The sequence below is a fragment of the Mauremys reevesii genome, linkage group 2, assembly GCF_016161935.1.
Source record: "Mauremys reevesii isolate NIE-2019 linkage group 2, ASM1616193v1, whole genome shotgun sequence".
Taxonomy (NCBI): Eukaryota; Metazoa; Chordata; order Testudines; family Geoemydidae; genus Mauremys; species Mauremys reevesii.
In genome coordinates this window covers 123,776,857-123,801,079 of record NC_052624.1, presented here as the reverse complement: position 1 = coordinate 123,801,079, position 24,223 = coordinate 123,776,857, and the positions used below count along the sequence as shown (strand labels likewise).

Below are 24,223 nucleotides of genomic sequence, written 5' to 3'. Positions count from 1 at the left end.
GGCTAGGGTTGGAGCTGATCAGGCATTAGAGACCTGTCTGTCCTTAACCTGATTAGAAAGAGAAAAGTTAGTAGGTACACCTCTACCCCTATATAATGCTGTCCTCGGGAGCCAAAAAATCTTACCGCATTATAGGTGAAACCGCGTTATATCAAACTTGCTTTGATCCGCCGGAGTGTGCAGCCCCACCACTCCGAAGTGCTGCTTTACCGCGTTATATTCGAATTCGTGTTCTATTGGGTCACGTTATATCGGGGTAGAGTTGTATGTATGTGTGTTCTATGTAATATTATGGGAGAGAGACCAGTTAAGAAGGTGAAATATTTGATTGCCTAATAGCTAGCTAGCAAGTTACATTCACATACAAAATATTTGAGTTCCATTGGTGGGAGTACTTGAGGCATAAGCATTAAGCATTCTTTTGTCATGGATTTCTTGAGCTAGAAGAGCAGATAGTGCTGTTTCTCTTGTAGCAACTTCCAAATGAAAGGGTTGGTTGGGTCAGGTGTGACTAGAATTGGAGTCGAGACTACAGTTTTTTTCAGAGCGGTAACTGCCTTTGTATGTTCCTCTGTCCAGCACCCTTGCACCCCCTTTCTAAGAAGATGATAGAAGGGAGCAGTGATTGAAGCAAAATCAAGTATGAAATCTCTGTGGTAGCCAATAAGACCTAGAAGAGATCTTAAGGCAGATACACTAGTAGGTAGAGGCAAGCACAAAATTAGGTCTACCTTTTGTTGAGCTGGTGTCTGTCCTTAGAGTAATTCTTAAAAAGGAAACTGAGTTAGCAGGTAAGCTTTGGGTGGATTACACTTTAAACCCACTTGTTGTACTTCATCTGGGACCTGGAGACACTCCTCCTGGGTAACTATAGCAAGGCACAAGTCATCAACATACTGAAAAAGATTAGATGGTTTAGAGAAAGGAAACAATGCATGTTTAGTTTGCCTATGGAAGATGGAGCATTTTGGAACCCGGAGGGCAACCGATTCCACATAAGTTGTTGCCCTTGAAAGGTAAAAGCCAGGTTATTGACATTTGGGGTGCAAAGGGATGACCTATTAGAAATATCTAAAACAGAGAACCACTGAATATCAGGAGAAAAAGATTTGAGTAAATCTGATATTGTGACCGGGCAAATCTGATTCAATTTGCGATAATCAATTGTGAGTCTCCAAGACCCATCAGAAGCAGTAGTTTCTGAAATATATGGTTTTGCTTCATCTGGGTAAGGATATTGGTGTTGAGGGGGTGGATCTGGCCCTGCAATCATTACAATAACTGCCATCCTGCCACAATCACATTTGTGTTGAGCAAAAGTTGAAGCGTTTGCTTCCACTAAAGGTTGCAGAATATCCCTCAAACGGCGAGCCTCATAAATTGCTAATAAGTTATATTGTGCAGGTTTCTTGATCATAGCAATTGCATGTAAATCAGAAATTGGATTAGTTACATAGAAAGTAACTATGTAACAGCACACAACAAGCAATTAGTAAGATCAACTATGCACCCATGTTGAACTATAAAATCAAAACCAAGTATATTTTGGGGTTCAGGCAAACTAGTGAGTGCAAACAAATGTTTGTTGCATTGGTCCTAAAGTCAGTGGTAAAGAAAGAGTAGAAGATAGAGAATTACTAAGAAAAGTTTCAAAAGCTAAATACTTACCAGAAGAAAAGGAAGACACAGAAAGGTTAACTTCATGCAAAAGAGAAATGGATGCTTTGATTAGTGGTGTATGGTGGGGGTTCATGGCCAGAAGGGTGACCAGTTACAGTCTGTTCCTCAGTCCGTAATCCTAGCATAGATAAATCCTCCTCTGGGTTTATTACACACAGCTGAATTCCATCCAGGGAAATTTTTCAGTTTTTCCTTAAAATCCTGGGTTTGGATTTTACCTCCTATTTATGTTTAACGCTTTGGGGCCTTCCATCCTTACTGTGTTTGCAGCAATTTTCTTTTTCCCAGATTCAGTCTTACTGGCCATGATCCTTTGGTGAGCTCGCACCATTAAATCCAAAACTTCATTTACGGAGGGTGTCTGGTTTTACTGTTAATTCCATTTTATTTCTGATCCCAGTGCTAGCATTATTAACCAGCAAATTTACATACTGGGGGGTTCTAATACTGTTTAATATTTGCCACCAGAGTAATCTCAGTTTGCCCAGGATTTGAAATTCCCTGTAACTATGTTACTGTTTCATCAAAGTCCCTCTGGCCAGTTCTAAAACTGTCTGGAATTACATTCCATACTGCCTTGTCAACTGTCATCTGCTGTATTTTAATTAGGTCTTCCTGAGTTAAATAAGAACATAACATAAAAACGGCCGTACTGGGTCAGACCAAAGGTCCATCTAGCCCAGTATCCTGTCTACCAACAGTGGCCAATGCCAGGTGCCCTAGAGGGAGTGAACCTAACAGGCAATGATCAAGTGATCTCTCTCCTGCCATCCATCTCCATCCTCTGACAAACAGAGGCTAGGGACACCATTCCTTACCCATCCTGGCTAATAGCCATTTATGGACTTAACCACCATGAATTTATCCAGTTCTCTTTTAAACGCTGTTATAGTCCTAGCCTTCACAACCTCCTCAGGTAAAGAGTTCCACAAGTTGACTGTGCGCTGCGTGAAGAAGAACTTCCTTTTATTTGTTTTAAACCTGCTGCCTATTAATTTCATTTGGTGACCCCTAGTTCTTGTATTATGGGAATAAGTAAATAACTTTTCCTTATCCACTTTCTCCACATTACTCATGATTTTATATACCTCTATCATATCCCCCCTTAGTCTCCTCTTTTCCAAGCTGAAGAGTCCTAGCCTCTTTAATCTTTCCACATATGGGACCCTCTCCAAACCCCTAATCATTTTAGTTGCCCTTTTCTGAACCTTTTCTAGTGCCGGTATATCTTTTTTGAGATGAGGAGATCACATCTGTACGTAGTATTCGAGATGTGGGCGTACCATTGATTTATATAAGGGCAATAATACATTCTCAGTCTTATTCTCTATCCCCTTTTTAATGATTCCTAACATCCTGTTTGCTTTTTTGACTGCCTCTGCACACTGCGTGGACATCTTCAGAGAACTATCCACGATGATTCCAAGATCTTTTTCCTGACTCGTTGCAGTTAAATTAGCCCCCATCATATTGTATGTATAGTTGGGGTTATTTTTTCCAATGTGCATTACTTTACATTTATGCACATTAAATTTCATTTGCCATTTTGTTGCCCAATCACTTAGTTTTGTGAGATCTTTTTGAAGTTCTTCACAGTCTGCTTTGGTCTTAACTATCTTGAGCAGTTTAGTATCATCTGCAATCTTTGCCTTCTCACTGTTTACCCCTTTCTCCAGATCATTTATGAATAAATTGAATAGGATTGGTCCAAGGACTGACCCTTGGGGAACACCACTAGTTACCCCTCTCCATTCTGAGAATTTACCATTAATTCCTACCCTTTGTTCCCTGTCTTTTAACCAGTTCTCAATCCATGAAAGGATCTTCCCTTTTATCCCATGACAGCTTAATTTACGTAAGGGCCTTTGGTGAGGGACCTTGTCAAAGGCTTTCTGGAAATCTAAGTACACTATGTCCACTGGATCCTCCTTGTCCACATGTTTATTGACCCCGTCAAAGAACTCTAATAGATTAGTAAGACACGATTTCCCTTTACAGAAACCAGGTGGACTATTGCTCAACAGTTTATGTTTTTCTATGTGTCTGACAATTTTATTCTTAACTATTGTTTCAACTCATTTGCCCGGTACGGACGTTAGACTTACCTGTTGTAATTGCCGGGATCACCTCTAGGGCCCTTTTTAAATATTGGTGTTACATTAGCTAACTTCCAGTTATTGGGTACAGAAGCCGATTTAAAGGACAGGTTACAAACCTTAGTTAATAGTTCCGCAGCTTCACATTTGCGTTCTTTCAGAACTCTTGGGTGTATGCCATCTGGTCCCAGTGACTTGTTAATGTTGAGTTTATCTATTAATTCCAAAACCTCCTCTAGTGACACTTCAATCTGTGACAGTGCCTCAGATTTGTCACCTACAAAAGCCGGCTCAGGTTTGGGAATCTCCCTAACATCCTCAGCCATGAAGACTGAAGCAAAGAATCCATTTAGTTTCTCCACAATGACTTTATTGTCTTTAAGTGCTCCTTTTGTATCTCGATTATCAAGGGGTCCCACTGGTTGTTTAGCAGGCTTCCTGCTTCTGATGTACTTAAAAAACATTTTGTTATTACCTTTGGAGTTTTTGGCTAGCCGTTCTTCAAACTCCTCTTTGGCTTTTCTTATTACACTCTTGCACTTAATTTGGCAGAGTTTATGCTCCTTTCTATTTGCCTCTCTAGGATTTGACTTCCACTTTTAAAAGGAAATATTTTTATCTCTCACTGCATCTTTTACATAGTTGTTAAGCCATGGTGGCTCGTTTTTAGTTCTTTTACTGTGTTTCTTAATGTGGGGTATATATTTAAGTTGGGCCTCTATTATGGTGTCTTTAAAAAGCACCCATGCAGCTTGCAGGGATTTCACTTTAGCCACTGTACCTTTTAACTTCTGTTTAACTAACCCCCTCATTTTTGCATAGTTCCCCCTTTTGAAATTAAATGCCACAGTGTTGGGCTGTTGAGATGTTCTTCCCACCACAGGGATGTTAAATGTTATTATATTATGGACACTATTTACAAGCGGTCCTGCTATAGTTACCTCTTGGACCAGCTCCTGCGCTCCACTCAGGATTAAATCTAAAGTTGCCTCTCCCCTTGTGGGTTCCCATACCAGATGCTCCATGAAGCAGTCATTTAAAGTATCAAGAAATTTGATCTCTGCATTTCGTCCTGAAGTGAAATGTTCCCAGTCAATATGGGGATAATTGAAATCCCCCACTATTATTGAGTTCTTAATTTTGATAGCCTCTCTAATTTCCCTTAGCATTTTATCATCACTATCACTGTCCTGGTCAGGTGGTCAATAATAGATTCCTAATGTTATATTCTTATTAGAGCATGAAATTTCTATCCATAGAAATTCTATGAAACATGTGGATTCACTTACGATTTTTACTTCATTTGAATCTACATTTTCTTTCACATATAGTGCCACTCCCTCCCTGCACGACCTCTTCTGTCCTTTCGATATATTTTGTACCCCGGAATGATTGTGTCCCCTTGATTGCTCTCAGTCCGCCAGGTTTCTGTGATGCCTATTATATCAATATCCTCCTTTATCACAAGGCACTCTAGTTCATCCATCTTATTATTTAGACTTCTATCATTTGTGTACAAGCACTTTAAAAATTTGTCACTGTTTATTTGTCTGCCCTTTTCTGATGTGTCAGATTCTTTTTTATGTGAATGTTTATCATCTGATCTGGCCCTTACATTATCCTCTTCCATCCTCTGCTCCTGACTATAACTTGGAGATTCTCTATCATTAGACTCTCCCCTACGAGAAGTCTGTCTGATCCACATGCTCCTCTGCAGCAATCGGCTTTCCCCCATCTCCTCGTTTAAAAACTGCTCTACAATCTTTTTAATGTTTAGTGCCAGCAGTCTGGTTCCACTTTGGTTTAGGTGGAGCCCATCTCTCCTGTATAGGCTCCCCCATCCCAAAAGTTTCCCCAGTTCCTAATGAATGTAAACCCCTCCTCTCTACACCATCATCTCATCCACGCATTGAGACTCTGGAGCTCTGCCTGCCTACCTGCGTGTGGAACTGGGAGCATTTCTGAGAATGCCACCGTAGAGGTCCTGGATTTCAGTCTCTTCCCTAGCAGCCTAAATTTGGCCTCTAGGACATCTCTCCTACCCTTCCCTATGTCATTGGTACCTACATGTACCACAACCACCAGCTCCTCCCCAGCACTACACATAAGTCTGTCTAGATGCCTCGAGAGATCCGCAACCTTCGCACCAGGCAGGCAAGTCACCATACGGTTCTCCCAGTCATCACAAACCCAGCTATCTACGATTCTAATGATTGAATCTCCCATTACTAACACCTGCCTTTTCCTAGCAACTGGAGTTCCCTCCCACGGAGGGGTAACCTCAGTGCGAGAGGCAACCCCAGCACCATCTGGAAGAAGGGTCCCAACTATGGGAAGGTTTCCCTCTGCTCCCATTGACTGCTCTGATTTCCTTGGCCTTTCATCCTCCTCAACAGTGCAGGGGCTGTCTGACCGGAGGTGGGACAATTCTACAGTGTCCCGGAAAGCCTCATCAACATACCTCTCTGCCTCCCTTAGCTCCTCCAGTTCCGCCACCCTGGCCTCCAAAGTCTGTACACGGGCTCTGAGGGCCAGGAGCTCCTTGCACCGAATGCACACATACACCACCCACCCACAGGGCAGGTAATCATACATGCTGCACTCAGTGCAATAAACTGGATAGCCCCCACTCTGCTGCTGGGCTTCTGCCTGCATTTTCTCCTAGTTAATGAAAGGGTTGTCTAAAGCAAGAAGTTTTGAATGTAGTTTGGTTTATAGGTTTTAAGGGGACTAAAGGGAAACGGATAGAACCGGCACGGGACCCCGCTCCCTTCCCACTCCTCTTCCCAACTCCCTTGTGAAACTCTCTGTTAGCAGCTCCTGTTCGCAAAACTCCCTGGTCGCTTGTGCGCTGCTTTATAAAGCCCTGGCCTGTGTGAATGCCCCGCCCACTGATTAAGGCTCAGCCAATTACCAGAGGCTTCTAGCTTTCAGACCTTCCTTTGAAGCTCACAGCCTCCAACTGCCAGCCACAGCACACGGTCCTTCAACCAACCAAACAAACAGACTGACAAACACAAGCTCAGCACACAGCAAGTAACCCCCAAACACAAACAAACACACACTACAGACAGTCACTTACCCCTAGGATGCTGTATTTGCTCCTCCTTCACCTGGAGGACTCTCTTGTGAAACTCCCTGTTAGCAGCCCCTGTTCACAAAAAAATGATGTAACTCCCTTTGTTTAATTCTACTAGCATGCAGAGAGATAGAATCCCCTTTTTGCATGTGACCCACAAGTTGAGCTACAAATGTAAGTGTTTTAATATTAGTTATATTTCTGATTTATCAGGTGTAGTGGAAGTTCCTAACCTATTTGTTTAGTGTTAAGTGCTGAAGGCTGGAATGTCATTGTCATGGTAACACTGGCCAAGGACTGCTTTGAGTTGTTACAGCTGCTCAGTGTTTCTGTTTCTGGAGCTCCAGTGTTATTAACACAAGCATAGAATGCAGTTTGCTAATTTAACAGACTAACCACCAGCACAGTTTGGTGACAAAGGCACTGAGCCATGTGTATTGCCCTCAGGACAGTCCTAGCACCTCGGCTCTAGGGTTACAGGTACACTAACACGAGTGACCTGTGGCAAGGAACAGCTCAGTTAGCAGCAGGAATTTATGCTGTCCCCTAGGCTGCACAAAGGGTTAAGGTGAGGTACCCCAACATTTATAGGCTGAGACAAACAACTTACATACCACCTTACGTGTTTCATGACCTCTGCTTGTTACCTCCCGTTGCATCATGCTCCCGATGTCTCGGGAAAAACACCCTCTTATCTGGTGTTAGGTCAGGTTAATCTTTTGGAGTATGTTCTCACACATACCCAGTGTCTGTTGCTTCTTAGGAGTGCCTGTGTTTTATCAACACCAGCAATACTTTTGCCAAGTTCATATATTGGACAGTGAACTTGTAAACATCTACTTCCTTGGCAACCTTGTACAGAGAGAGAGATCCTGGAGCACTGGGCCTGGTGCAACACCTGAGGCCTGAACCAGAGGCTGTGAGACCATCTATTAAAGTCATTACTGGGTTTACTATGGTGACAGTGGCTCCATGGTGCTGGGACCACAGTGTCAGGGGCCCCAGTGTCAGGACCATGGGCCCAACTCCCCTCCCCACTCTGCCTTTGCTGTGCCCAACCCAATGCTCACTCCTCTGCCATCACCTGCTGTCCTCCATCTGAACCCTGAGTGTGGGGCCAATAGCACAGCTGGGGTGGGTGGGCTCTTGGGGAATCACATCCCAGGGGTCCCCGCCATGGTTCTGGCTTAGGCAGTCTCTGCTGCCCACCACCTGTGGGGCCCCACAGACCTCCCCAGGCTGAGCTGGGGCACAGGCGGGGCTGTCTCGTCCAATGTGGGGCAGTGTGCAGGGCTTGGCTGGGCCCCTCCAGGCAAGTGGGTCCTGAAGGAGCCCAGCCAAGGCAGGCCCCACTCCATCCTGGCTGATTGCACTGTTCCCGAGGGGCTGGAGTGATCCCTGACCAGCCCCAGCTATATTGCCAGCTCAGCCCACACATGGACAAGTCACTTCCCAGTGGGCCAGTGAGTGCTGCTGGGAGGCAGGCAGGCGGGATCTCTTGGGAATCTGTGTGTGTTGGGCTCTGAGCAGTGGGGGATCTGTGTGGGGTACTCCCGGGAGAATGAAAACAGGTCCCCCTGCAGATTTCTTTCCTTCCTTTTAGAAAGTGAGAGAGAAGCAAAGGGAAGCAGCCAGATGTGTGTGTGTGTGGCGAGGGGCCTGGGAATGCCCATGGGCTTAGTTTGGGTGCATTGCCCACAAACAGAGGCAAAAGTTGGGGGGCACACAGGGTCACATGCCACTGCCCCCCCTTTTTTGTGAGCGCAGAGCTGCTGGACTGAAAAAAGAGGGTGCTGCTCAGCTCTGTTGACTTTGCAGCTGGATGCCACCTTCTGGGTCTTAGTGCTGGTTGAACTCCCCTTCTGTGTGCTGGGAGCCATCCTGTTTTTTGTATAAGTGAGTGACCACGGCAGGGCAGGGGCAGCCTGGGGCTGGGGAAAAGAGGCAGTGGGGAAGGAAGAGAGGTGTGGTGTGGGGAAGGGATGGAGCAGTGGGTAAGGGGCATGAGATGGGGAAGGGGCAAGGGATAAGGGAAGCAGAAGCCCAGCATGTGGCATCCCCTTGGCAGCAGCTGGGGCTCCCCCATTTGACAGGCCCATGAAACCCTCACTCTGAGAAGCCCCACCTCCCCTGCACCTGGACCACCCCAATGAGCCCCCCAGACACCATCCCCACTGAGTCACAACCAGCTGCACCTGGCCCCCGCCCAAATGAACTCCACCTCCCCTGCAATCATGCCCCCTCGCTGAGCTCCCACCTAGACACCCGCTGCTAAGCCCCAACCACCTTCACCTGGACCCCCTGGCATAGTCCCCTTGACCCCGCAACTTCACCCAAATCTTGCTGCTGTAACTTGACCCTGCACTAACTTGTATGCACTCTTCAACTCTGCAGCTTGCTCTTTCCAACTTTTCTCTCCTGACTAATTTGTTCCTGCAATGCCCAATTTTATCCTTTGCCTCCTGCAAATTACAAGACAAGGAGGTGTTTAAACTACTGACACTCTCCAGCTGTTTTAATTCCTTGTTTTGCTCTTTTTCTGATTCCAAATTGTATCCTAATTCCCTCATTTTTGTCTTCATTTTACGAACCATATTACTTAAAGCCATGGAGGTTACATGCCTTTTAGCCATGCCTATATAGCCATGCCTTTTAACTGTTTCTCTTTCCCTTTTCTACCTTTTCCCCTCTCTCTTCTTCAAACAACTTATATCCAAAGATTACTTTAATCAATTACTTTTAATGCAAATAAAGTGGTTCCTTGTTTAATAACATTGTTTATTATAAAATTCACGAGGGTTTTCCCTATTGTTAGTAATGGCAATTGTTTTAACTCCATCTAAGCCTTCCACATATTTTTTCAATTAAAAACAAACTTGAAAATAGTTATTTCAAAAGCCAGTCAATAAAACCAAAAACTCTTTACCAGCCCCCTAATACATGCAAAGTTCTGGTTATTTCAGTCTGTTTGATGTTTAATATTATGCTATTGCACAAATAAAAACTAATAGCAATAACACTTATAGCCTTGAGTATTACAGGAAATACATTAGTTGTTTTGAATTTGCATATCATCTTGCTCTAACTCCATTAAAAAAGAAAAGCATTAATTTTAAACCAGTTATTTCAAAGTTGCAAACTCATCAAAACAAAACAAAACAAAACAGCCAGTACCATCTTCTGAATGATCAGGAATAACTATCTGTTGCATTTGACTGGTATCTTGATCGAAATTACAAAAAAAAAATCTTTAAAAACATTTATTTTAAAAACAAATCATAATTCTGTAAAAGATTAAGCATCTTACCAAAATTTGCGAATCCTCTTAGTAAGTCTTGTGAAAATTCAAAATTTGTCTTATTTAGACAGAAATTATTGATTTTTTTAAACACTTGTATAAAACACGTGTCACACACAAAATAGTATTTTGTCTTACAATTTCATTGTCCCCTATAGAGTCAGACATTTTACGTAGGAGTATATCAACAATGTTTTTTCAACTCTGCATTCAGTTTTCTCTCTCTCATAATTTATAGCGCTAATAGGGGAACTAAACCTCTCAAAAATGTTAAAAATTAATCTATAGGAGGATCCCAGAAAACTTTTTTTTTTAGTTTAAAATAGCCTGTTATTGCAATGTCTCTAATAACCCCATAATTTAAGAAATCCATGCGTATTGTTATTGGGATTTTATAGGCAACTCCATTGCCATGGCTACCGATACTTAGTAACAGCACCAAGCCACATTCATCATGGAAGGCCTCTGTCATGCTGCTGGCTAAGATCTGTGAGAACAGCAACCTGCCTTTGTACACAGACCTCTTCTTCTAGACACCTTTTATGGTAATTTATGCTACCCCAGGATATGGTGGAAGCTGCTTGGCGCAATGAATGGTAAACTCTATGACAGTTGTTAATCACTTTCTCGTCATTGACCCAACTATCGGTCCACCATGTTTTGACCTGCCAAGTCAACTGTGGTCATATCTGAACCAATTTCAAAGAGGACAGAGCAACTGTGCAGCCAATTTCTTTAAATGGGGTTTTTCTAATGACCAATGATGCAGCTGTTGTCAACTTCAGACTATGTCGCATATCCTCAATGAGTGCCCACTGACTTGTTTTTATGACGGGCTAACAGCTCTCCACCTGGCTAATGACGATGCCATCAAATGACAGGGCACATTGGGCATATGCTGATAACCCCATTATAAAACATCTTAACATGTATTTGATTTTTAAAAAAGTTTATAATTTATTTTAGAACTTTATTTTAATTCTCATTTTATTTAATTAGTCCTTTGCTAAAAACAATTTATTGAGCAAAAGAATATCACAGCATAAAAATCTTTGAATTTTTCACAGAAAAAGCACTTGTGTAAATGAAAAAAATTACTAAAAGGCCTTGACTTGAAACCAAAGAGAGCCTTTTCATTACAAATGCTGCCTTCTAAGTGTGATGTTTAAAACCACAGTTTTATTTCTAATAAAAAATTATTTTGTTGAAAAACAACAATTTTTTGAAAAAAGCAGAAGGGGATTTGTTTCTTCAGATAGGAACAGTCCTTCATGCAATTACAAAAGCACAGAGTGTCCTTCTAAACTTTTAATGTTTATCGTAAAACTGCCCTGTAAATGAATATTTAATATATTAAGCCTTTATTTTTCACCTTTTCCTTTAAGCAATTAAAAATCTGAAATTGGATAAATTTTATTTTTATTATGAATGTGTTTTGTATATTGACATCCTTATTTTTCTCTCTGCCCTTTATCCTTTAGAAAGCTATGAATTGTAACTTTTAAAATTTACTATATACATTAGAAACTGGAGATGTTATATTCCTCAGAAACGTATTTCTTCAGAAATGACAAAATATTTTACAGGGTTTTTCTTAATACGCAAGACTATTAAAAATAAATCTTTATTTAAATTGTATCACGGGGTTGATTTTTTTAAAGTAAACTAAGCTAGTTCCTGCTCTTAGCATTTCTTTAAGCTGTAAAAACCTGCTTACATTAAAAAGCTTACAGTGAAAAAGTTTTTCCTAATATCCAACCTAAACCTCCCCCACTGCAACTTGAGACCATTACTCCTTGTTCTGTCATCTGGTATCACTGAGAACAGTCTAGATCCATCCTCTTTGGAATCCCCTTTCAGGTAGCTGAAAGCAGCTATCAAATCCCCCCTCAGTCTTTTCTTCTGCAGACTAAACAATCCCAGTTCCCTCAGCCTCTCCTCATAAGTCATGTGCCCCAGCCCCCTAATCATTTTTGTTGCCCCCTGCTGGACTCTCTCCAATTTTCTACATCCTTCTTGTAGTGTGGGGCCCAAAACTGGACACAGTACTCCAGCTGAGGCCTCACCAATGCCAAATAGAGGGGAATGATCACATCCCTCAATCTGCTGGCAATGCCCCTACTTACACAGCCCAAAATGCCGTTAGCCTTCTTGGCAACAAGGGCACACTGTTGACTCATATCCAGCTTCTCGTCCACTGTAACCCCTAGGTCCTTTTCTGCAGAACTGCTGCCTAGCCATTCGGTTCCTAGTCTGTAACAGTGAATGGGATTCTTCTGTCCTAAGTGCAGGACTCTGCACTTGTACTTGTTGAACATCATCAGACAATAACGAGGCACCCCTCATGACAAAGGGGTGCCTCGTTATTGCAAAATACTCATTTCTTAGTGTCGTGTTTAAAACCATAGCTTTATTTCTAATAAACAATATGCAATATGCTCATCTCTCTTTCTCCTTACAAAAGTTACTCAATCCTTTGTGCTGACACACAGCTTTTGTCTTTTTAAATTCTAATTTGTTATTGAAACACATCTGTAAATATGGGTTATTTATAATAGAGAATTGTATCTTAAACATTTTCATTTAACTGAATCTCTTCAAAACATCTCTTAGATTGTAAAGACAGGTCTTTTTGTTATGTTACAGGGTTTTTCATCTCAGTCAAAAGTGACCAATTCTGTTTTCTCATGTTAAACTTTTAAACGTTTATTTGCTAAAACTTTACTTCATGTACCATAATTTAGATTTTTTTTTTAAGTTAGGAAAGAAGGGGAGGGGGAGAAATGGCTGCCTTATCTCTGGTGAAAAAGTATTAATTGTTTTATGTAATCTAGTTTTTCTTTTGAGTTTTGTACAAAGTATATAAATCTAAAGCTTTCTTCACAGTTTACACATAATACGTTTTCAGAGCAGTTTTCCTTTAGGCAAAACTTGAAAAAGCAAGCTAACACTATTTTTAATAGGCTAGTGTATTTATTAAAACTTTTATTTGATTTAGTAGCATTTAGTTTTTTAAAAGGTTAGGAAAGAAAAAGAGTGTAGGGGAGAAATAACATGTTTTACCAGAGATAAGAAAGCTATCAACTGTTTTACAAGAGCTAGCTTTTCATTTAAGTTAGCCTGTGTGTATATTTTGTATAACATGTGTAAATCTCAAGGTTTTTTTTAAAGAGTTTACAAGCAATACATTTGTAGAGCAGTTTCCCAAAGTTTAGGCAATACTTTAAAAAGCAAGATAAACACATTAGCCTTCTAAAATAGTGTTATGTACAGTGTTTGTCTTTCCATTTATTTGTTTAAAGAGATGTGTTTTTAAACAGGCCAATGGCCACACCCCTTGACATATTATGATTGGTTCAGAAAATAGTTCAGGAAAATGCAATTCTGTGACATGTCCAATCAGAAGCTATTCTTTAGACAAGCCGTGCTTCTTGGCTGAGCCAAACTTGACTGGCCTGGAATCAGGGCTGGCCTTACAGATGGGCAATATAGGCTGTAGAAGGGCTGTGTTCACTTCAGGGAAGGGGATAAAGGGGACTGTGAGGCAAGAACCAGGCACTCTCATGCATTCTTTCTCCACCTTCCCAGCAGCATGACACCTGCAGTGCCACTCTGCCTGTTCAGTGGCTGCCCGCTGTTCAGAGAGTAGTAGTTAAAGGATGACAAAGAAAGATTGCCCAGGGCACCATTTTCCCTAAGGCCAGCCCTGCCTGGAATTACTGGCATTTGACTAGTGGTGACATTCCTCTTCACTCTGCCACTTGGTCAGTGACACAGGCTTTTGTCCTTTCCTGTTAGTTTAAAACTTTCTCTGCAGCCTCTCTGAATTTATTTTCTCTCTCTTTCTGCAACAAGCTGAAAGGCTTTTGCTTTTCTTAGCTCTTCTACAGCTTCTTTCACTTTGTGTCTTGTTTAACTCACCTCCACTTTAGTTTTCTCTAAAAATACATATTCTGTTACTAATATTTAATGCCTTTATTTAAAAAAATGCATAAAATATTTTTCTCTCAAAAGGCCTGTTAACACATTTGTTTTAATACTTTATTTCTTTGGTTACTAAACTTTATTTAAAATCTGTAAAAAGCCTCTTCTGAAAAAATTATTTGTCTTCTAAGTTTAAAATGGTTCTAAATGTGAAAAAATACACACAAAACTGCACCCAATAAAAATAAATAAAATAATTTCAGAATGGCCACTGCACCAAAAGTGTACGCATCCAAAAATGAGACCAGAGGATGGGATATAAATCAAGAAGGGGGGGTGGAAACATGTCAAAACTTATATGGTGATGAATGCCATAGAGGTCTTTACTACTTAAGACCCCTTTGTGGAGCAAGCCCTGGGAAAACAACAACTTTGTGGGGAGTTCACCTACCAATGATCTCCATGAATTGGAAGAGTCAAAGCCACAAAATTTAGCCATATAGAAGCCTCCTGAGGGCAAATACAAAATAAAACAACATGAAATGGAAAAGTAGTGAGTTGCCTAATTTTAAAGGCTATATAGTTAATTAAAATTACTCCCTCTCCATTACAGAAAGAGACATGTTAAAAGAGTGCACTGTTTGTATATAAATAACTAATATGAAATGGGCCAGTAATATGTAGTATTGTTTATAGATTTGTTATTACCAATAAAAAGTTCATTGTTGTCTACTGCAAATAACTTGCTTAGTGCAGCTCTTTACACCAGTTCTTAATGGGGAAACTTTGGCAGAGTGTGTATAGAAAGGACATATGGTGGGGTGGTTGGGACAGGGGAAGAAGATAAAACAGATACAGTTTTGTGGGGTAAGGAAGGGAGGGAACAGAGGTAAGCTTTGTGAAGCAGAGAGGGTGAGTGTCTTGGTGGGAGGGGAAATGAAAGGTTAGTGACTAGAGAGACAAATGTATTGGGGAAAATATACATGGTGGGAAGGGGAGCAAAGAGGCAGACAGTGAAAAAGATGAAAGAAACAGAATTAGTAAGATGGAGAAATATGGGAAGAGAGAGAGAGAAAGAGAGAGAGAGTCCTGCTTCATGATGTGGATATGGAGGGGCAGGGAACCATGTAGGGAACAATGAAGCATGGGTGGCAAGTTTGTAGAAATTTTGGTGGTGCCCAGAACCCGCCCCCCAACTCTGCCCCCCCCAAACTCCGCCCCCACCTGCCTAAGGCTCTGGGAGAGGATTGGGGGGGAGGTCTGGGGTGCAGATCCTGGGCTGGGGATTAGGGTGCAGGAGGGGTGCAGGGTGTAGGCTTTGGGATGGAGTTTGGGTGCTGGGTGCAGGCGCCAGGCTGGGGCAGGGGGTGGGTGTGCAGGAGGAGGTGAGGGGTGCAGGCTTTGGGATGGAGTTTGGGTGCAGGCTCTGGGCTGGGGGCATAGGAAGGGGTGAGGGGTGCAGGCTCCAGGAGGGAGTTTGGGAGTGGGAAGGGGTGTGTGGGAATGGGGAGGGGGTGCAGGGCTGGGGCAGAGGATTAGGGTGCGGGGGGGATGAGGGCTCTGGCTGGGGCTGAGGGTTTGGGTAAGGCCAGCCTGCCTTGCCATTAGTAAATGGCAGGCGCTAGGACCCTGCGGCAGCAGACAGCAGTTCTGCAGGGAGCCGCTCTACTCCGGCAGCACGGAGCAGGCAGGGGAGAGGCACACACTGCTTTTTATCAGGCAGGGACAGGGCGCGGCGGAGTGGGGGCGGGACACACACGGGGAGGGGTGGCAGGCGGGGGCTGGGACCTGCTCCAGGCAGGGATGCAGCGGGGGAGGGAGGAGGCCCACGGGGGCTGGGGGCCGATCCAGGCAGGGCCGGGGGAGAGACCCAGCTCCAAATATTGCTGGAGCAGGGCCCCCAGCCCTGAATATTCCTGGAGCCCAAGCACTGCAAATGTATATAACCTGCCGCCTATGCAATGAAGATATGGAGAAAATACAGAGAGGACAGAAAAGAAGTTGTGGGTGGGTATAAGAGTAAGTGGAGCAGGCAGGAGAGAGAAGTTTTCAAACTCAGGTGCTTTTTTCACCATATTGGGGATGCTGCACAAATAGAAAGATGTTTTGCCCAGAAGAAACTTGGGGATTGATTGTGCCTCAGAATACAGATCTCCTCCTTGGGATAGCGCAACCTGTTTCTACCCTCCCCACCCTCCATAGACATTAAGGGCAGAAGGGACCATCAGCATCATCTAGTCTGACCTCCTGCACATTGCAGGCCACAAAACTTCACCCACCCACTCCTGTAATAGACCCATAACCTCTGGCTAAACCACTGAAGTCCTCAAATCATGATTTAAAGACTCCAAGTTACAGAGAATCCACTATTTACTCTAGTTTAAACCTGCAGGTGACCTGTTTCCCATGCTGCAGAGGAAAGCAAAAAACTCCAGGGTTGCTGTCAATCTGGTGCTGGTGAAAATTCCTTCCCAATGCCAAATATGATGGTCAGTTGGACCCTGAGCATGTGGGTAAGACCCACGAGCCAGACACCTTGGAAAGAATTCTCTGTAGTAACTCAGAATCCGCCCCATCTAGTGTTCCAAAACCAGACACGGGATATTTGCTGCTAGCAGTACAGATTGGCTACATGTCATTATAGGCCATCTCATTGTACCATCCTCTCCATAAACTTATCAAGCTCAGTCTTGAAGCCAGTTAGGATTTGCCCCCACTGCTCCCCTTGGAAGGCTGTTTCAGAGCTTCACTCCTCTGATGGTTACAAACCTTTGTCTAATTTCAAGCCTAAACTTGATGATGGCCCGTTAATATCCATTTATTCTTATTGGCTCTTAACTTAAATGTCTCCTCTCCCTCCCTGGTATTTACCTCTCTGATGTATTTATAGACAGCAATCACATCTTCCCTCAGCCTTCTTTTGGTTAGTCTCTGCTCATAAGGTAGGTTTTCCACTCCTCTGACCATCCTAGTAGCCCTTCTCTGCACTTGTCCCATTTGAATTCATCTTTCTAAAACACGGGAAACCAGATTTGCGCACAGTAGTACAGATGAGGTTTCACTAGTGCCTTCGCTTTCCTATCTCTACTGGAAATGCCTTGCCTGATGCATCCTAGAACTGCATTAGCCTTTTTCATGGCTGCATCACATTGGCGGCTCATAGTCATCCTGTGATCAACCAAGACACCCCAGTCTTTCTCCTCCTCTGTCACTTCCAACTGATAAATCACCAGTTTATAGCAAAAATATTGTTGTTAGTCCCTAAATATATGACCTTGCACTTTGCACTGTTAAATTTCATCCCATTTCTACTACTCCAGTTTTCAAGGTCATCCAGATCTTCTTGTATGATTTTCCAGTCCTTCTTAGTATTGGCAATACCTCCTAACTTTGTGTCATCTGCAAATTATATTATCACACTCATACTTTTTGTGCCACTTTTGTGGCAACTTTTGTGCCAATAAAAATGTTAAATAAGATTTGTTCCAAGACTGATCCCTCAGGAACTCCACTAGTAACCTCCCTTCAGCCGTCAGGTTCACCTTTCAGTATGACCAGTTGTAGTCTCCCCTTAAACCAGTTCCTTTTCCACCTTTCAATTCTTATATTAATCCCCAGTTTCTCCAAATTAATTAATAATTTCCCATGTGGAACTATATCAAATGCCAAACTGAAATCCAGGTGGATTATATCTACTACATTTGCTTTGTCTAAAAAAACAGTTATCTTCTAAAAGAAGGAGATCAGGTTGGCCTGGCACAATGTACCTTTTGTAAAACCATGTTGTATTTTATCTCAATTACCATTTACGTCTATGTACTCCACTACTTTCTCTTTCAAAATGTGTTCCAAGACTTTGCATACAACTGAGGTCAAACTAAAGGGCCTGTAGTTTCTCAAATCACATTTTTTTCCTTTCTTAAAAATAGTAACTATATTAACAATTCTCCAGTCATAGGGTATGAACCCTGAGTTTATAGATTAACTAAAAGCAACAAAGAATCCTGTGGCACCTTATAGACTAACAGACGTTTTGCAGCATGAGCTTTCGTGGGTGAATACCCACTTCTTCTTTCACCCACGAAAGCTCATGCTGCAAAACGTCTGTTAGTCTATAAGGTGCCACAGGATTCTTTGTTGCTTTTACAGATCCAGACTAACACGGCTACCCCTCTGATACTAGATTAACTAAAAATCCTTGCTATTGGTCTTGCAATATCATGTGCTAGATCCTTTAATATTCATGGATGGAGATTATCCAGGCCCCACAATTTGATCCCATTAATCTGTTTGAGTTTCACTTCCACCTCATATGTGGTAATTTCTACTTCCATATCCTCATTTCCATTAGCCACCCTGCAACTACCGCTAAGCTCCTCAATACACTTATTAAAAATTGAGGCAAAGTATTGCTTTAGGTGTTGGGCCATGCCTAGTTTAGTAGTCTCATGTGTTATGTCCTTGTTTTCTTTTTATTTATATGGCAATAAATAAATGTATATTGCTTTTACTATTGGTTTTAATTTCCTTCCCAGGGTCCAACTCTGCTGGGCTTTTAGCAGTTCTCACTTTTGCCCTACATTTTCTGATCTCCAAGAGGTAGCTTTCATTTCTGATCCATCCAATCTTCCATTTCCTGTAGGCTTTCTGCTTTCTCTTAATAGCCTGTTTGAGATGCTTGCTCATCCAGCGTGGTCTGCAACCCTTCCCTATGATTTTTCCCCTTGCTTGAGATGCAGGCTTCAGATAGTTTCTGCAACTTTAACTTAAACTAATTCTAAGCCTCCTCCACATTCAGATCCTTGAGTTCTTCAGTCCAGTCCACTTTCCTAATTAATTTCCTTATTATTTTAAAGTTTGCCCTTTTGAAATCATGGATTCTAGTTGCAGATCTATTTTTGTTTATTCTTCCATAAATTTTATTAGCTCATGATCACTTGAACCAAGGTTGTCCCCTACAACCAGTTCTTCTACGAACTGCTCACAATTCACTAATACCAAATCTAAAAGGGCATCACCTCTTATTGGTATGATGACTATGTGGTAAAGAAATCTGTCAGCTATCACATGCAGGGAAATCTGGGCCCTACCATTACTTGTCCTCCAATGTATATCTGGGAAATTATAGTCTCTCATAATCACACAATTCTCAGTAGTATTTGTTTCATTAAAAAGATTAATGAGATCTCTATCCATATCCAGATCAAATCCTGGGGGTCTGTATCATCACTGTTGGAGGGGATCTCTGCTAGCTTTCTTCACCAAAGTGATTTTGACCCACACAGACTCTCATAGAATTCTAAGAATCATAGACTATTAGGGTTGGAAGAGACCTCGGGAGATCATCTAGTCCAATCCTCTGCTCAAAGCATGGACCAACACCAACTAAATCATCCCAGCCAGGGCTTTGTCAAGCTGGGCCTTTAAAACCTCTAAGGATGGAGATTCCACTACCTCCCTAGGCAACCCATTCCAGTGCTTCATCACCCACCTAGTGAAATAGTATTTCCTAATTTCCATCCTAGACCTCCTCCACTGCAATTTGAGATCATTGCTTCTTGTTCTGTCATCTGCCACCATTGAGAACAACCTAGCTCCATCTTCTTTGGAACCCCATTCAGGTAGTTGAAGGCTGCTATCAAATCCCTCCTCACTCTTCTCTTTTGCAGACTAAATAACCCAAGTTCCCTCATCCTCTCCTCGTAAGTTATGTGCCCCATCCCCCTTATCATTTCCGTTGCCCTCCGCTGGACTCTCTCTAATTTGTCCACATCCCTTCTGTAGTGGAGGGACCAAAACTGGACGTCATACTCCAGGTGTGGCCTCACCAGGACCAAATAGAGTGGAATAATCACTTTCCTCAATCTGCTGGCAATGCTTCTACTAATACAGCCCAATATGCCGTTGGCCTTCTTGGCAACAAGGGCACACTACTGACTCATATCCAGCTTCTCATCCACTGTAATCCCCAGGTCCCTTTCTGCAGAACTGCTGCTTAGCCTGTCGGTTCCCAGCCTGTAGCGGTGCATGGGATTCTTCCTTCCTAAGTGCAGGACTCTGCACTTGTCTTTGTTGAACCTCATCAGATTTTGTTTGGCCAAATCCTCCAATTTGTCTAGGTCACTCTGGACCCTATCCCTACATTCCAGCATATCACCTCTTCTCCAAGCTTAGTGTCATCTCTAAACTTGTTGAGGATGCAATGAATCCCATCATCCAGATCATTAATAAAGATGTTGAACAAAACCGGCCCCAGGACCGACCCCTGGGGCACTCTGCTTGAAACCAGCTGCCAACTAGACATCGAGCCATTGATCACTACCCAGTGAGCCCAATAATCTACCCAGCTTTCTATCCACTTTATAATCCATTCTTTCAATCCATACTTCTTGAACTTTGTGGCAAGAATACCGTGGGAGACCATATCAAAAGCTTTACTAAAGTCAAGATATATCACATCCACTGCTTTCCCCATATCCACACAGCCAGTTATCTCATCATAGAAGGCAATCGGGTTGGTCAGGCATGACTTGCCCTTGGTGAATCCATGTTGAATCTGTCTTATCCATTCCAACACTTCTAATTTCTTTACAATCTATCTCAACATTAACATACAATGCTACTCTACCACCTTTTTTTCTGTCTTTCCTGAACAGCACATACCCTTCAATACCTGTACTCCAGTCATGACTACTATTCCACAACATTTCTGTTACCACTATAGTATCTGGTTTCACTTCCTCCATCAGTAGTTCTAGTTCCTCCATTTTGTTACCAAGGCTACTTGCATTGGTGTACAGACACTTCAGCTGTTTTGTCTTGTTTTCACACAGATTCCTCACCTGATTAGTCCCAGTCATCTACTGCCAGTATCACCTTCCTGCTGGTACAAAGGGCATGAGCGACTTCCTCCACATACCCCAGGGACAATTTCTACTCCCAGGGCACAGAGAGGTTTCATAGATTCATAGAATATGGACTATTCATCTAGTCCAACCTCCTGCTCAAAGCAGGACCAATTCCCAACTAAATCATCTCAGCCAGGGCTTTGTCAAGCCTGACCTTAAAAACTTTAAGGAAGGAGATTCCACCACCTCCCTAGGTAACCCATTCCAGTGCTTCACCACTCTCTGAGTGAAAAAGTTTTTCCTAATATCCAACCTAAACCTCCCCCACTGCAACTTGAGACCATTACTCCTTGTTCTATCATCGGGTACCACTGAGAACAGTCTAGATCCATCCTCTTTGGAAACCCCCTTTCAGATAGTTGAAAGCAGCTATCAAATCCCCACTCAGTCTTCTCTTCTGCAGACTAAACAATCCCAGTTCCCTCAGCCTCTCCTATTAAGTCATGTGCTCCAGCCCCCTAATCATTTTTGTTGCCCTCCGCTGGACTCTTTCCAATTTTTCTACATCCTTCATGTAGTGTGGGCCCCAAAACTGGACATAGTACTCCAGATGAGGCCTCACCAATGTCGAATAGAGGTGAATGATCACGTCCCTCGATCTGCTGGCAATGCCCCTACTTATACAGCCCAAAATGCCATTAGCCTTCGTGGCAACAAGGGCACACCGTTGACTCATATCCAGCTTCTCGTCCACTGTAACACCTAGATTCTTTTCTGCAGAACTGCTTCCTAGCCACTCGGTCCCTAGTCTGTAACAGTGCATGGGATTCTTCCGTCCTAAGTGCAGGCCTCTGCACTTGTCCTTGTTGAACCTCATCAGGTTTCTTTTGGCCCAGTCCTCTAATTTGTCTAGGTCCCTCTGTATCCTATCCCTACCCTCCAGCGTATCTACCACTCCAAGTTTAGTGTCATCTGCAAACTTGCTGAGAGTGCAGTCCACGCCATCCTCCAGATCATTAATGAAGATATTGAACAAAACCGGCCCCAGGACCGACCCTTGGGGCACTTCACTTGAAACCAGCTGCAAACTAGACATGGAGCCTTTGATCACTACCTGTTGAGCCCGACCATCTAGCCAGCTTTCTAGCCACCTTATAGTCCAATCATCCAGCCCATAATTCTTTAACTTGCTGGCAATAATACTGTGGGAGACCGTATCAAAAGCTTTGCTAAAGTCAAGGAATAACACATCCACTGCTTTCCCCTCATGCACAGACCCAGTTATCTCCTCATAGAAGGCAATTAGGTTAGTCAGGCATGACTTGCCGTTGGTGAATACATGCTGACTGTTCCTGATCACTTTCCTCTCCTCTAAGTGCTTCAGAATTGATTCCTTGAGGACCTGCTCCATGATTTTTCCAGGGACTGAGGGGAGGCTGACTGGCCTGTAGTTCCCCAGATCCTCCTTCTTCCCTTTTTTAAAGATGGGCACTACAGTAGCCTTTTTCCAGTCATCTGGGCCCTCCCCCGTTCACCATGAGTTTTCAAAGATAATGGCCAATGGCTCTGCAATCACATCCGCCAACTCCTTTAGCACCCTCAGATGCAGTGCATCCAGCCCCATGGACTTGTGCTCATCCAGTTTTTCTAAATAGTCCTGAACCACTTCTTTCTCCACAGAGGGCTGGTCACCTTCTCCCCATGCTGTGCTGCCCAGGGCAGCAGTCTGGGAGATGACCTTGTCTGTGAAGACAGAAGCAAAAAAATCATTGAATACATTAGTTTTTTGCACATCCTCTGTCACTAGGTTGCCTCCCTCATTCAGTAAGGGGTCCACACTTTCCTTGACTTTCTTCTTGTTGCTAACATACCTGAAGAAACCTTTCCTGTTACTCTTAACATCTCTTGCTAGCTGCAACTCCAAGTGTGATTTGGCCTTCCTGATTTCACTCCTGCATGCCTGAGCAATATTTTTATACTCCTCCTTGGTCATTTGTCCAATCTTCCACTTCTTGTAAGCTTCTTTTTTGCGTTTCAGATCAGCAAGGATTTCACTGTTAAGCCAAGCTGGTCGCCTGCCATATTTACTATTCTTCCTACACATCGAGATGTTTTTTTTCCTGCAACCTCAATAAGGATTCTTTAAAATACAGCCAGCTCTCCTGGACTCCTTTCCCCCTCATGTTATTTTCCCAGGGGATCCTGCCCATCAGCTCCCTGAGGGAGTCAAAGTCTGCTTTTCTGAAGTCCAAGGTCTTTATTCTGCTGCTCTCCTTTCTTCCTTGTGTCGGAAACCTGAGAGGCAGGGACCATGAGATGGTCGAGTTCAGGATCCTATCTACTTTTGCTTCCCCTACTAACTCTTCTCTGTTTGTGAGCAGCAAGTCAAGAAGAGCTCTGCCCCTAGTTGGTTCCTCCAGCACTTGCACCAGGAAATTGTCCCCTACACTTTCCAAAAACTTCCTGGATTGTCTAGGCACCACTATATTGCTCTCCCAGCAGATATCAGGGTGATTAAAGTCTCCCATGAGAACCAGGGCCTGTGATCTAGTAACTTCTGCTAGTTGCCGGAAGAAAGCCTCGTCCACCTCATCCCCCTGGTCTGGTGGTCTATAGCAGATTCCCACCACAACATCACCCTTGTTGCTCATACTTCTAACTTAATCCAGAGACTCTCAGGTTTTTCCTGCGGTTTCATACCGGACCTCTGAGCAGTCGTACTGCTCTCTTACATATAATGCAACTCCCCCATCTTTTCTGCCCTGCCTGTCCTTCCTGAACAGTTTATATCCATCCATTACAGTACTCCAGTCATGTGAGTTATCCCACCAAGTCTCTGTTATTCCAATCACATCATACTTTCTTGACTGTGCCAGGACTTCCAGGTCTCCCTGCTTGTTTCCCATGCTTCTTGCATTTGTGTATTGGCACTTAAGATAACTCGCTGATTGTCCCGCTTTCTTGGTCTGAGACAGGAGTCCTCCCCTCTTGCACTCTCCTGCTCGTGCTTCCTCCCGGTATCCCATTTCCCCACTTCCTCTTGGGAAGGGATGGGGAGGGATGTGGGTCTGGTTCAGTTTGATCTGGTGGGGGTGGGGGGGTCTGGTCCAATTCAGGGGGTTTAATCCAGGGAGGGATGCAGCTCGGGTCTATTTAGTCTGGGAAGGGATGTTGAGTCCAGTTTGATCTGGGGAGGGATGTGGGTCTGGCCCAAATTGGAGGGTTGGCCTGGTCTTTTGGGGGAACAGCTGGTCCTGAGCCTAGTCTCTGTGCCTCTCTGCCTGTGGGGGAAGGACTA

General features: G+C 43.2%; 1 protein-coding gene across 1 annotated transcript in view; it reads left to right on the top strand.

The window, feature by feature from the left end:
• The first annotated feature begins 6,923 nt into the window (after positions 1–6,923).
• SLC6A19 (solute carrier family 6 member 19) overlaps positions 6,924–24,223 on the top strand; it is a 111,463-nt gene continuing 94,163 nt past the window's right edge. The window contains exon 1 of the mRNA XM_039524671.1: positions 6,924–7,029. Coding sequence (XP_039380605.1) covers positions 7,028–7,029 — 2 coding nt within the window. The 5' untranslated portion in view covers positions 6,924–7,027. The remainder of the gene's footprint in view (positions 7,030–24,223) is intronic.